This window comes from Condylura cristata, unplaced genomic scaffold (assembly GCF_000260355.1).
Source record: "Condylura cristata isolate star-nosed mole 26May11 unplaced genomic scaffold, ConCri1.0 scaffold00029, whole genome shotgun sequence".
Lineage (NCBI taxonomy): Eukaryota > Metazoa > Chordata > Mammalia > Eulipotyphla > Talpidae > Condylura > Condylura cristata.
This window is the reverse complement of record NW_004567130.1, coordinates 21,772,706-21,786,698: the sequence shown is the minus strand read 5'-3', so window position 1 is coordinate 21,786,698 and position 13,993 is coordinate 21,772,706. Positions and strand designations below refer to the sequence as shown.

The following is a 13,993-nucleotide window of genomic DNA, read 5'->3' as shown; positions in this document are numbered from 1 at the left end:
CGAGCTTCCACCCAGGAACCCCCGTGCCCATCCTGCAGGCATCGTCACATGTGCGTCCCCCGTGGGGGTCGGGTGAAGGAGATTGCAGAGCTCCATTTTTAAGTAAAGGAGCACACACTTTTCTGATGACTTCTGAGAAAGCAAATCTACTAATGAGTAGTCTATTTACAGACCTACTTTCCGCTTGTAGGACTTAGAATAGGTTGTTTCATTGCTTAAAGTGTGAGTTTCATGTGTAAATCTATGTACTGCTGCCCCCCCGGGCTGTTGGGAGGCTCAGACACCTGGGACGGACACAGCCCTGAGTGCGGGACGGCAGCTCCTGGCGTGCGGACCAGACTCAGCCTGCGCTTCTGCGTGCTTGCAGCCATCTGCCATGCTCCTTAGGAGGAGCGATGACAGGTCCCAGATGCCCCCGCCCACAGCAAGCGAAAGAACTGCACCGAGCATACTGACAAATTTGGTTTTTCATTGTTTCACCTTCTGTTGGAAAAAGGCTTACTTCCTTTTTCAAGTGTTGTGGAAATTACTTTCTACTGACTGTTCTGCGGAAGATGACCTCAGACATTTGCCACTATAATCTGCCAGGAAGCTTGATAGTATGAGTAGTCGTTTTTAAATTATTCTTCTATTTAATGCAGGGTTTTGTGCCACATTTCTTTATCTTTGTTGTTTGAGCTTGACATAGTTTTTTACTTACTAAAAGTCTTTCATATTTATGTTTTCTGTAGATCATGAGAGGATAGCTTTGGGGAATGAAGAAGGACTGTTTGTGGTGCATGTCACGAAAGATGGTAAGAGAAAGTTTAGTTGTTCTGATTACTCTAAACCATGTGTTAGGAAATTCAAAATCTAATTCTGAATTCTGAAGAGCAGGACTTTTTTTTCATCCTACCCTGGTGATTTTATAAGTCAAGGGTACTTTTAACATTTCTGTATAATCCTCCTGAATTCTTTCTTACCTGCCTGAATTGAACCTTCCGTTGTTTTAAAGACCTACAAGAGGAAACAGCTAGACAAATGTGTTTGTTACTGGGTTTTTCCACACGTTAATACAATAATATTTTTCCTAGGAAAAATAATTATTTTTTATTTAAATAATTAAATAAAAAGGAATCAATTTAATTTAATATTGTTGAATATACTGTTCTAAATTGTTTATTTTTATCAAGCAGGCTCTTTTTTTTTAACAATAGTTTATTTTCCCATCATTTTGTGCCTTTTCCCATCTCAGTCATACTCCCCGTGGGCTTCCCACCACCAGCTCACCCTGTGCCACCACCACAGTCCAGGACACTTCCCTTCCCCACTGTTTTTGATCCCATTCTCCGCTCCACCCCCATATCAAGCAGGTTCTTTAGAAAACAAATGAATTTAAACTGGATTAGTTTTTAACCCATAAAAATACCATTAAACAAGTGAATTAATCACTTGTTTGTTTTTTTTTAAATGGAAACCCTGTGGTGGTGATGTCTAGAATTTAGTGCCATGCCATGCTTAAATGTGGCATGCTTTACACATAAAACTCTTGCCTTGATTTCCAGAAATCTCAGTGCTGAATTTGGTACCTTACTACACATGGGTTAAATTATCTTACAATAGATGTGCTTATCTTCCTCTATATATGTGTTTGTGCTCTCTTATTCTCCTATAAAGCATTACTTTGTACATAATAGATTATTATTTCTTTGCATAGAAATTATTCGAGTTGGTGACAATAAGAAGATTCATCAGATTGAACTCATCCCAAATGACCAGCTTGTGGCTGTGATCTCAGGACGAAATCGTCATGTGCGACTCTTTCCGATGTCCGCTTTGGATGGGCGAGAGACTGACTTTTATAAGCTGGCAGAAACTAAAGGGTGTCAAACCATAACTTCTGGAAAAGTGCACCATGGAGCTCTGACCTGTTTGTGTGTGGCCATGAAAAGGCAGGTCCTCTGTTACGAACTATTTCAGAGCAAGACCCGTCACAGAAAATTTAAGGAAATTCAAGTCCCGTATAATGTCCAGTGGATGGCAATCTTCAGTGAGCAGCTCTGTGTGGGGTTCCAGTCAGGGTTTCTGAGGTACCCTCTGAGTGGAGAAGGAAGCCCGTACAGCATGCTCCATTCGAATGACCACACCCTCTCGTTTATCGCACATCAGCCGATGGACGCCATCTGCGCCGTCGAGATCTCCAGTAAAGAGTACCTGCTGTGTTTTAGCAGCATCGGGGTCTACACTGACTGCCAGGGCCGGCGATCCAGACAGCAGGAGCTGACGTGGCCAGCAAACCCTTCCTCCTGTTGTAAGCTGCTCTTCCCTTTGGCTGTCCTGCCTTTTACTTCCGTTTCATCTCCTGCATGTGTGGCTGTCCGTGACGGACTCCGTTTCAAAGTCTGAATGGCTTTTCTCAGCACTTGTTACACTGTGCATGATAAAGTGACCATATGTGCTCAACCACAGCTTGTCTTCCTAAGGAAGGGTGGGGTTTTTAACCTGTGCTCTTGGATTTGAAATGACCCCGAGTGGTTCTCTTCGTGATGCCCCCAAAATATAGTGCTCGTGAGGGCTCATGGCTCACAAGATTTACTCCAGGAGAAGTAGTGACTAAGTGAGTTATTTCACTGTTGTGCAGAGATACGATGCCGCTTCTACAGAAATACTGTTTTACATTTTTGTATGACTAGCTAGACCTTTTAATTGCATATGACACTCTTCCAAGAAATACGGATACATTAGCACAATTGAATACTAGTGAAATGCCATGTCACCGGGAGCTAGACAGGCAGCCATGCCCTCACAGAGCAGAGAGGGGTGGAGGGGTGCGAGGCGTGAGCACAGGTGCAGTGACGGCAGAACCAGAGGCCCGCAGGGCCCGGTTGGACTGCCTCGTCAGGACCGTGGTCGGTAGTGTCAGCGCCTTGAACACGCTGGACTTCTGTAGGGAAGCAGACACGAGAACTAGGGGTGGCTGAATATGATAAACACAGAAAATAGAGCAGCGTCCCCCAGAGAGACTAGAGAAGGGAGAATTCAGAACCCAGGATGAAGACTGGGGCAAGAGAAATGCAACTTCCCCCACCGTGACAACACAGAGGGAGTGATGGGTGCGTCCAGTTGAGTTTGGGGTGCAGTGGAAGAAAGGTGAGGAGAGCTGTACATACTTGCTACAGAAAAGCCAGACTATCTGGATAGAAAGAAACAAAGGAAAAATTCTCGTCACCTCTGACTTGTTGATTTCTTTTTCTTCTGCGATATCTTCTTGATATCTAGAAGGACTGCTGTTTCATAACCTAGTCAAGTAATAATTCAAAACATTGGCTCTGCTGTGGAGTAAGAATCGGACATCTGGGCATCTCTGCCAACTTTGTCGTGTTGTTTAGTAAATGGTCTTGTTTCTCTTCGCTCATGTCATCATTCTGGCTGCTCCTCCTTCTGACAAGTGTGCTGAGGGTCTGTGCTTCTCCGCGGGTAGATTCGACTGTGACTGGGCCTCTTGCCTAAAGAGCTCTCTGTTTTGTAACTTTGCTTCATTACCAGTAATAGGAACTTAATTACTTCAGAAATCAGACACCGTAAAATGTCGTGAAGTTGCTTTATAGAGCTAGTGTTGGCACATGGTTAGTAGTCTGTGATATCCCCACGATTAGCAGAATCCCGCAGTGTTATGGCGACGGCGTCTGGCCAGGGTACGTAACCCTTCCCGTATGAGGTGTGTTCTGTTTACCCCACAGTTAGGTTGCTGTGGCTTCTGTGTGACCGTGATGGGGTGGTGCACTGCTCTGCAGTGGCAGTGCAGTGCTATGAAGGGCCCGGGGCTCGGCAGTTGCCAGTCATCAGCGCTCTCCCCTCCCTCCTTTCCAGGCTATAATGCTCCGTACCTCTCCGTGTATAGTGAGAATGCAGTTGACATCTTCGATGTGAACTCCATGGAATGGATTCAGACTCTTCCACTCAAGAAGGTAACAAAAATAGCTAAGCAATTAGCTATTTTTTACAAGTTTGCTATGTTCTGGCATATGTAATTGGCAATTTGGAGCTTAGCTAAGAATGAAAGATAAAATCATAAATCAAGCTGTTAGACTTTTGGTTGGTTGTGATCATGGTAAAAAATGTAGAGAAACAGAGGGAAAAAATTACAGTGCTGTCCATCCATGCTAATGTTATAATCCATGGTACCTCAACACAGCATTTTAATCAGGTACAACCACAGGCATTTAATAAGTAATGATGGTTATTATATCCGCATAAGTGTGACCATCATTACATTGAACAACTTGAATGCCCTCTGCCACCTCAGCTGTCAGTGCTGCTTTCCGCTGTAGTGTAGGAACATGTCCTTTCGGCTATGACTGTATTCCACATAATGGTGTGTGATTTTTAATCCTGTGGGGACAGATTTCTCAGGCTAGAATACTGATGAAAGCTAGAACCAGAACTGTGTTGGACATCTCGTGATTTAAAAAAATAATGGCTTCACATATTTTGTAATAAAATATAATTTCGTTAATATTTTTCTATATTAACAAGAGAATTTGTGTATATAGAGAACAGCTACTTTGGAAAAGTAAAAAGCAAGCCTTCCGTTTAGGTACTGTGTGGTATATGTGCCATGTATTGTTAATTGAGGGCAGGGCTTACATATGAATTATTCATAATTCATGTTTTCTCTTCTGTGAAATTACTGTTCAGATTTTTGCTCCTTTTTTCAGCTGATCATTTTCATTGTGAGTTTTTAAGTGCTGTCTATATTGTACAGAACATATTAGTAGTGGCTGTGGTGATTCTTTTCCCTCTTCTGTGCCAGAGCCATTTTTACAGTGCACTTTACTGAACTTATTGTTATAAAAGACTGTTGGGCTGAAAATTTATGGTTACAGCTTTCAATGTAATTAAGTGTATTGTTCTTTTATAAGTTTATCCTCTTCCTTTTGGTTAAAAAGTTCCTATCTCAAAGTCATAAAGATGCAGCCTTTATTTCTTTCAAAAGTTTGGAAGTCTTGTCTGTTACATTTATTCTTTAACACATTTAGAGTCGATGTTGTGCGTGATGAGGAGTTAGGGTTCAGTTGCCTCTGTTCCGGGTAGAAGGCCAGTGCTCCGTCACCCGTCCTGACGGCCCGCCTGCCTCAGTGACGTGGAGCGTCACCTCTGTGGTGCCAGCCAGTAAGAGCGAATCAGTCGAGTTTGATCAAATGAATTAAATACGTTTCAGAAAATTGGTGTGTTGGCATCTCAGAATAATCATTTCGTTACTATTGGCTTCAAAAGTCAAACTTTAGGTCAAAATGTGTTTCTGTGTTTTTTTTTTTTTTAAATCCAGAATGTTCTCCCTTTAAAATGTTGTCATGACAGTTTGCTGATACTAGATCATTTTGTACCTTTCCAGTGAGAATGAATGTTGATTTTTGTTGATTTCCTGAGAGAGCTGTGTTCTGGAAAGGCTGGAGCGTGAGGGCCTTCAAGCATGGGCTTTATGTGCCAGATTTTTTGTTTTAATTTTTGAAGGTTTTGTTGAAATAACGAATCTTATTTCTTTAATTTTAGGTCCGACCCTTAAACAGTGAAGGATCATTAAATCTTTTAGGGCTGGAGACAATTCGATTAATATATTTCAAAAACAAGATGGCAGGTGAGACGATACTCCTTAGCGGGTGGCCTCAGAGGAAGTGCACTCCAGACCGCCTGCCTGCGGGGGCGCGGGGCTCCCTGAGGCCGGCTGGGCCCGTGTCGGCTCTCAGGCTGTCAGACCAGCTGCTGACTGGCAGGCCGCTGTGTCAGCTTGCGGAGTGAGTAGGGAGAGTGTAGCCCAGTGTGTCTTCGGGGTGTTTGATGCTGTCTGACCTAAGCAGACGTCATCGTACCAAGATTATGAAAGCCGACGCCATCGCACAGGGCTCAGAACCTCTGAAATGCTGAGGTGCGCTGCACAGAGGCCGCTAGGTCCGGCAGTTCAGTGTCCTCTTCCCATTGACCGTAAGCAGCAAGGCTCTTCTTTAGGAGAAGCTGGTGGAGCCAGTTTCTCATTGCTCTGCATCATGCAGCTTGAGGAGATGTGTGAGCAAGGTTAATTGTTACTTACACGAGTAGCCCACTGCATATGCCTGGCCCTGTGCAGGTCAGCGGAGGCCTTTAGCGCTAGTCTCGGGCCCTGGTTCCTGGGAGACAGAGTAGAAGGTGCAGCGCACTGGACACTCCCGAGGCCGGGACACACGTGCACCTGCATAGTTCTTTATTCTGCTGGTAAACGTGTGCCATGGTCGTTCCTAATCAGACAGAAGCGGAGCTGCTGCCCCTGAGCCGTGCCGCATTTCAGAGTGGATCTGTTCACCCACAGCCCACTGAAAGTGGGATCACAGCCCTCGGCGTCAGGAGCCAGAACTGCGCTGGGGACAGCGGACCGGCGTTCGCACTGTCTTGGCGGCCGGTGGGCAAAGGCAGCTTAGCACTTCAGGGACTGACATGGCCCCTTGTGTTTCTGTGACAGAAGGGGATGAGCTGGTCGTTCCGGAGACATCCGACAACAGTCGGAAGCAGATGGTCCGAAACGTCACCAACAAGCGCCGGTACTCCTTCCGCGTCCCCGAGGAGGAGAGGATGCAGCAGCGCAGGTGGGCGGGCGGCTCAGCTTCTCGCTCGGCCTCCGGGCGCTTTGGTGACAGCGGGGTACTTGATTTGAAAGGGAAATTTATCTCGGAAACCTCTTGTTCCTCCAGGTGTGAAAACCTGTAAGTGGGCCGTCCCTGGTGGCGCAGCACTGCAAACTGGCCGCAGCCGCTCAGGGCACGTCCGACCCGGCCAGGGAGGGGCCCCCAGGGCGGGCAGGCCCCTCCTGGCCCGCCCGCTGCCCCCTCAGCGTGGGCTTCCTCCATCGGCCTGTCCTGCTCCCCGCTCTGTTTCTGGTGAAGCCTCTCGCCACCCCTGAGCCTCTGGCCTGTGCCCCCGTTCTGTGTGCGTAAAAAAACAAAAACAAAAAACTGTAAATGAATGCACTTCTCAGTACAATTTTTAATATCCTACAAATTGTGATATTCAGGATGGCTATAAATTTTACAATGTGAGCCTTTTTCTATAATATAAATACAGAATGTATCTTTCCATAGAGTAAACTTATGCATGTTTAAGAACTTCAGATTAACTGTTCTCTTGAAGAGTAAATAGATTTGTAATATTTCCAGTTACGTGTAAAAACATTTTTTTTAAAGGTTTATTTGTGCATACAGAACTGGGGGACAGGCCAGAGGCTCAGGGGCGGCGAGAGGCTTCACCAGGGACAGAGCGGGGAGCAGAACGGGCAGATCGACGAAGTCCACTGCTGAGGGGAGCAGCGGGCGGGTCAGGAGAGGTCTGCCGCGCCCTGTGGTCACCTCCGGGGCAGGCGGGGATCGAACTCATGCGCAAGTGGCTTTAGCTTCTCAGTGCTGAGCTTTAACGCGCTGCGCCACCAGGGAGGGCCCGTAAAAACATTTTTAAGGTGTTTTTAATTATTTTAAAGGATATGCCTATGATGATCAGAATTATTTCTCAAATAGAAGTTCTACCTCTAAGTACAATTTAAAACAAAATCTATTCTTTCAAAGATTTTTAATTGAATCTATTGTATCCTACAGTGAATAACATGAATTCACAGTTTTATTTTTATGGAAAATTATGCTTAATTTTTTCCTAAAGTTATCTAGATTGATCATAGGGAAAATTCCTAAACAGGTGTTTTATTTTACAGAGAGATGCTTCGAGATCCAGAAATGAGAAATAAGTTAATTTCTAACCCAACTAATTTTAACCACATAGCACACATGGGTCCAGGAGATGGAATACAGATCCTCAAAGACCTGCCCATGGTAAGAGAAAGCGTGGGCCTGAGTGCGCGGCTGCCCTGGACGCGGGGCGGGAGGGAGGAGTCCGCGTGCGCGTCGGGGCCTGTGGGCGGCCCAGGCCCACGGGGGGCGGAGGCGCGTGTCCCCGGCCCCGTGGGTCTCTGATGTGTGGTGGCAGCGCCCGCTTAGAAGAGCAGAAAATGTGCACGTCGGAAACCAAACAAGTCCGTATTTAGTTGCATACCCTGCGACCTCTCTCGTGCCTCGATTCACTGTTGTGGGTGGACTAAGCTGCCAGATTTGAGAGGCTCTAACCAGATACAGAGCTTAATTGCCAGATTAGTAAGATTTCCCTGAATTTGAGCAATTCAGTCGATGCAAGCTGCTTGGCCTCCCCCCCCCCCCAACAGAACTACATTTTCTTGGTTCTTAATGTTCATACCTGTTCATACTAAAAAGAGAGATTGGATCTTTTTCCTTTGTCCAGTTACAAACATGTTTGATCGAGCTTCCATTTAAAAAGCACAGTGCAGGACAGCTGTTGGTTGTTGATATGAAAACTGGACTCCTGCACCCCTGATTTTGAGGTGAAGTATGCGACAGAGCCGGCCGGCTGGTTGTGCAGCTCTGTTGATGCTGGGTACCCCGGAGTACTTCCAGCAGACTGGCAAACCCTTACTATGACCCTCCTGAGCAGTCAGAACAGCATCTAGATTTTGCACAGAATCTTAAGCATAATTTCTTTACTAAACCGCCTTGGGAGGTGAGTTGTGAATATTGACCCAAAGCTGTGTCTAAGGGAGTCTTCTAAATGTCCCACGCCAGCTACTCCGCTAAGATGGAAGATACACCACTGACCAAAAAAAAAAAAACAAACAACACGATTCAAAGCTTTGGCTTGATGTAGTCAGGTTTATTTTGTTTTGTTTTAATTAAAAAAGTTAGGTTTTCAAAGGTAGTTCACATTTATTTTTAGGGAGGAACACAACAACAAAAAAATTGCAGACTCACTGAGTCCGAACTCATCATTCTGAACATCCCAGGTCCGGCGACAGGTGCGCCTGCTTGTTCGCGAGCAGATGTCACTTCTGCGCTCATCATTTTCCCACTGCCATCAGGCGCTATTAGGTGGTTTTAGATCACTGACTGCTCATCATTCATCCTTTCAGAGTGGGGATTTTTATTGCTGTGATTGGTAAATATACAAAAAAAAGGCTGTTAAACTGTTGGTGTGTTTTAGAACTACTGTTTTTTCAGCTTTTGCCTGGAAATGAGATTTCAGATTTCTCTCCACCTTTTCCCATTTTGAACATTTACTTAACATCCTCATTCTGGTCTGACTTTATTTTCAGAAGTAAGTGTAATGTCGTCCAAATTGCCTTATGCAAGGTATGTGTCAGGCACGGAGTGCCGTAAGAGAGGACTTGTCAGCTGCGATACACAGTTCCAGTATGAACACGTCTATGGCCCGTGTCCGATTTAGTGTTGTATGTTGTTTTTTTGACTTAGCAAATCGTTGTTCGGCACCTGATGGTGTGTGCAGCATCGTGGAGGGACAGGACAGCGATGTCAGGCTCTCACTTGAGCAGTCAGTGCATCCTCTCTCCCCTTTGCGTCACGTCGGGACGCAAGTGTGCGTGTGGTTTCAGCTCCAAAAAATTACAGAATATTTTTCTATAAATAATATTACTAAATTCCACGTGATTAGAATGTGTTCCTTGAGGTGAAATAATTTTAATAAAATGTTCCTCTGTTTAAGTGCTCTTCTGCCATCCGGGGGAAACTAATGTTCCGGAATTCTTTCAGACCTTTGTACCCTGAAAGAACACAGCAAAGCTAAATGTCAGATTTCAAATATTTTAAGAACTTTTAAGGTATCACTTCTTATTCTGCCTTTTTCGCTCCATCACATGAGGAAACACTGAAGTAAAATCAAAAGACCTGTGTCTCTGAAAGCCGTGTTTCTACCTACTGGATGACCATAGCAAATGAGAATGATTTTATAACATGAATGATCTTTTTACGAATCCGTTATTTAGTAAGTGGCAAGAGGATTATAGAATTTAGCTTTCTACGATCTGAAAGTATTTCCGTGAGGATGCAGTTCGACGTGAGATACTTTGCGTCCTGCGTGTGTGTTTCGGGAATGTCACAAGTCACGAGCGCGTCGTGTCCGTCGCCTCACACCTCTTCTCTCTGTTTTGATAGCCGGCCTTCCCTTATCCATCCCCTCACCATCACTCCGGTCTGATCTCCTCTCCGATCAACTTTGAGCACATCTATCACATGACTGTTAATTCTGCTGAAAATTTTCTCTCTCCTGACCCCATAAACCCTGAGTACTCCCCGACTCTTCGTTCTGCCCCCGGCACACCACGCTTTGTGACTCTCAGGGTACGGACAGCCGAGTCAGGTGCCGACTTCCACTAACCACGCCCAGCTCTGTGCCTGGCTTCTTGAGTAACACCGCTGAGGGGATGAGTTTTGTGAGCGTTTTCCTTTGGCCGACTTCCCTTCTGCCAGATTTCTGTTCCACCCTTTCCTCTTCTTTGTTCAATTTCTATTTTGTTTTTTCTTTGGAGAAAAAGATGAAGACTGAGGAGAATTTCAATTTTATGTTTAAAACAGTATTGAGGTTTAATAAAATACATTTCCCACTGATATTTTCCATTGCAGAAAATATTATTTAAAAAAAAAAAAAAAGACTTTGACATGTTCTTTATTCCATGAAACAAAAAAGGGATCCCAGCAATTGATTACTTTTTGTAGCTCACTACCTTTGAGAGTTCAATCCCTTTTGAAAAATTTAGAAATCTCCAAGATAAAAGGTCTAGTCGTTAGGTACAGGGAAAATTATAAGAAGATAGTCGTGCTAAGCTTTGGGTTGTTTAGATGCTTTAATTCCAACGAGGTTCCCGGATGAGAACGCTAAAGCGCAAAAATCCCAGCTACGCTGCATCCCAGAGACCACGGCTTCGGCTGCTGGTCTCTTGCGCTGGCCCTGTGTCTCCGTCACCAGTGGCTGTGCGGTGGCCCAGAGCTGGTGGCCAGGCAAACCCCTGTACTCGCATCCAGAAATACATGCTCATAGTATGCTCAAGGGAACATTCCCAAAGCTCGTTTCCAGAGAGTAAAATGCTTGAATGGAATGACACACCCACTGCTCACAGTAATCCTCTGACTTGGAGATATAGCAGCTTCAGGTTTCATTTGCATAGGCAGTGAAGTAATACTCCATAGCAGACTTACTGTAGGCTGAGTAAGTTTACTACTGTAGGTGTTACAAAATATTCCACATTGTGTTTTCAATGTCACTGATTAAATTGTACCATTATTTTAATGTCTTATTTGACAAAACTTAGTCTTTGATAAAGTGAGCAGAGTTTGCTTGGCCCTCTGGCAGGAAGTAGACACCAAAGGAATGTATCAGTTTGTCAGTCCAGAATTTTTCATAGGAAGGTGGTAGAAATGTTTTCCAAATTGCCCGTCTATAAACAGACGCTCTACTTTCTTGGAAGTTTTACCCTAATGGTAAGCACGTACTCTCTACATGAAAAGGACAGAGACTTAGGTCTTGTGACACTAGACTGAAGCGGAGCTTTATAACAAAGCTGAATGAGTAACTGTTGCGGTTTTTCATCTGGGGAGAATTGATTGATTGATTCATCTATTTTTGTATTTTTACAAGCCATCTATGTATTCCTTAATTACTTCAACCTTCACTGTTATTAAACAGCTGGTATCTTATTATAGGCTCAATTTGTGCCATTTAGTCTAGGCTAGTAGGTATGTTTTATAGAAAAGGACAACTCAGAACATCTTAAGGGTTATAGCCGAAGCAGTTAAAATAGAGTCGAAACCGATGTTCCCGTCTCTCTCCGACTTCCCTTCGCTGCGTCTCTGCATGCTGCTGCTGGCTCGCAGGGTCGCGCCTGTCCGCATGGGTGCTGAAACGCTAGCGTTTTGCTTTCTGAGAAATAAAAGGTAAAGCATCGCTTTGAACAAGTAACATGCTCATAATTACATGGACTCTGCAAACTCAAGATCTGTGAGCCAGAATGGCAGCAGTGGAAGTAGGCCCCCACCAGCCAGCTCCCCAAATGTGCAGTTCTTCACATGTGTGAGCTGGCGTTTCCCGAGTGGCCTCAGCACACAGGCCCTGATCGCCGACTCGGCCTGCATTAGTGGCTTTGCCGCGGCCTTGTCAGCTGAACGCCTCTGGTTGGAAAGGGCTGGGTTCGCCGAGCGCTTTGTCCTCAGCCTCGCTCAGAGAGCTTGACCTGCTCCACCCCTCTAGGTACCTTTCACTTTCAGAACACGCTGGGTCATTTTCCTACTTGGAAGCCAAAGTCATTCAGTAACTAGGGGGAAACGTCTCAAAGCAGCAGTTCCACGTTAAACAGCTTCTCTCGGGCTGTGGTTCCTGCAGGCATCATTCTCAGCGCTGCTCTGGGGGGACGTGAATGACTGGATGGCACATCTCACGCGGCACCAGCGAAACACCTGCTTTTCTCCAGACGTGTTTCTATGGCTCTCGAGTTTTCCTAAGCAGATAACTAGCTCACCCACGGTAGAAACGTTTTTTTTTCCAGTTATCTGCAAACGTCCATGTAATTGACCCCTCACTGTCCCTCCTAACCATGTAACTTCCACTGACTGTTCTCACAGCAAAACGTTCCTATTTGTTACAAGTATTTGGGTGTGAGGGTAAGTCCTTATCCTGGATTGGAGTGAAGTTTACTTCTGTTAGCGCCTCAGTATGCTTGTGGGCAGAGGGATTAGTTGTTCCTTGCTCTGTATCACTGGTGAAGATACTTTCTCTTCTTGAAATTGTAAGGAAAGGTTAACATCTCACCGAAAATCAGTTTCTCTTTGGCTGAAGAAATTTCCTTTCTCGGTTGCCCGTAGAACCCACGGCCTCAGGAAAGCCGGGCAGTGTTCAGCGGCTCCGTCAGCATCCCGTCCATGACCAAGGCCCGGCCTGAGCCCGGCCGCTCCATGAGCGCGAGCAGCGGCCTCTCCGCGCGTAAGTAGCGCCTGCTTGGCTGGTGGCGCCACCGCCCCCGCACCCCGCGGGCTGACCGCCGCCCGCTGCTCCCTCGCCGGTGCTCAGGGCGCCCCGGCCTGGCCTGCGTGACCAGGACCTGGGGGCCGTTCTCCTGGGCACCGCGCCCGCATATGAGTCACGGGGCTCCTTCAGAGCCGACGGCCTGTGCGGCTCCCAGACATAAGGCAGCAAGGTGTGATGATAAATGCTCTGCAGGAAAACACAGCGCACAGAAAGAGAGAATAGCAGGGGACAGGGGAATTCAGTCAGAATGACCGGGAACGTCCCGCGCGGTCCCTGGCGGAGCTGCGTTGAGGGAAGAGGCTGTGTGGTTCCCGGCTGTGACCAGGGGCCCCGAGAGGCAGGCAAGGGTCAGGTGGATTTGATCACTTACGTTGGTAAGTGTAATAAACAATTGTGTCACTTAAATTATTTTCAGATAGTTATTAACGACAGCACGAAGCCGCCAGAGTCCTCACTAGGGAACGGGGTGCCGGCCCTTCCGCCCGGTGCCCACCTACCCGGCTGCGGGGGAGGCGGAGTGGCTCGGTTCGCTCCGAGACCCCCGGACATGGCGCCCTAAAGTCACTTCTAACCGTGTGTAGCTCTGACTTTGAGAAGTGTCTGCAGAGGGGAAAACAGCATCCATTTTATGAGTGACCTTTATGGAAATGGCGAGAGGTTATGATCATGAATTGCAATGATAACTCACATGTGTTTTCAAGATTTGCGTTTGCAAGGCAATGGCCATAAGCAGTCATCCGAAACCCTGCAGCCAGAATTCAGTTTTAAATATATATATTAGAAGTGATTTTACCATAGATCCTGTCATCGTCCCTAAGGTGTGGGGCAGACCTGCGCACCACGAATATCTATGCAGCAAAACGTGGGACCAGCCACAGCATAAGTCTGTAAATGAATGGAGACCGTATTTCAAATAATCAGCCGCTCACTCGTTCAGATTAGGTTTTGCCACCACATGAATTCACATCAAAATTGTGGGTAAAAAAATGACGTTTTCAGGGCTTTTGGCGTCTGTGACGCAGAGACCCGAGGCCCACGTCAGTCACGTCCCTCAGGCCCGCAGTGGCGCGTCTCGGCCGCAGTCTGGACTCAGCGCCCAGCTGCTGTCGGGGCCCTGACG

The 13,993-nt window shown here is 46.2% G+C and overlaps 1 protein-coding gene across 12 annotated transcripts in view; it reads left to right on the top strand.

The window, feature by feature from the left end:
• Positions 1–13,993, top strand: part of CDC42BPA (CDC42 binding protein kinase alpha (DMPK-like)) — a 155,572-nt gene that overhangs the window by 140,502 nt on the left and 1,077 nt on the right. For 7 of the 12 annotated variants that reach the window (XM_012730941.1, XM_012730948.1, XM_012730944.1 and 4 more), the window contains 8 exons: positions 732–794; positions 1,697–2,290; positions 3,850–3,947; positions 5,533–5,617; positions 6,473–6,596; positions 7,709–7,826; positions 10,011–10,196; positions 12,711–12,828. In XM_012730941.1, coding sequence (XP_012586395.1) covers positions 732–794; positions 1,697–2,290; positions 3,850–3,947; positions 5,533–5,617; positions 6,473–6,596; positions 7,709–7,826; positions 10,011–10,196; positions 12,711–12,828 — 1,386 coding nt within the window. The remainder of the gene's footprint in view (positions 1–731; positions 795–1,696; positions 2,291–3,849; positions 3,948–5,532; positions 5,618–6,472; positions 6,597–7,708; positions 7,827–10,010; positions 10,197–12,710; positions 12,829–13,993) is intronic. The other 5 variants (XM_004691036.2, XM_012730949.1, XM_004691035.2 and 2 more) reach the window with 1 other exon arrangement.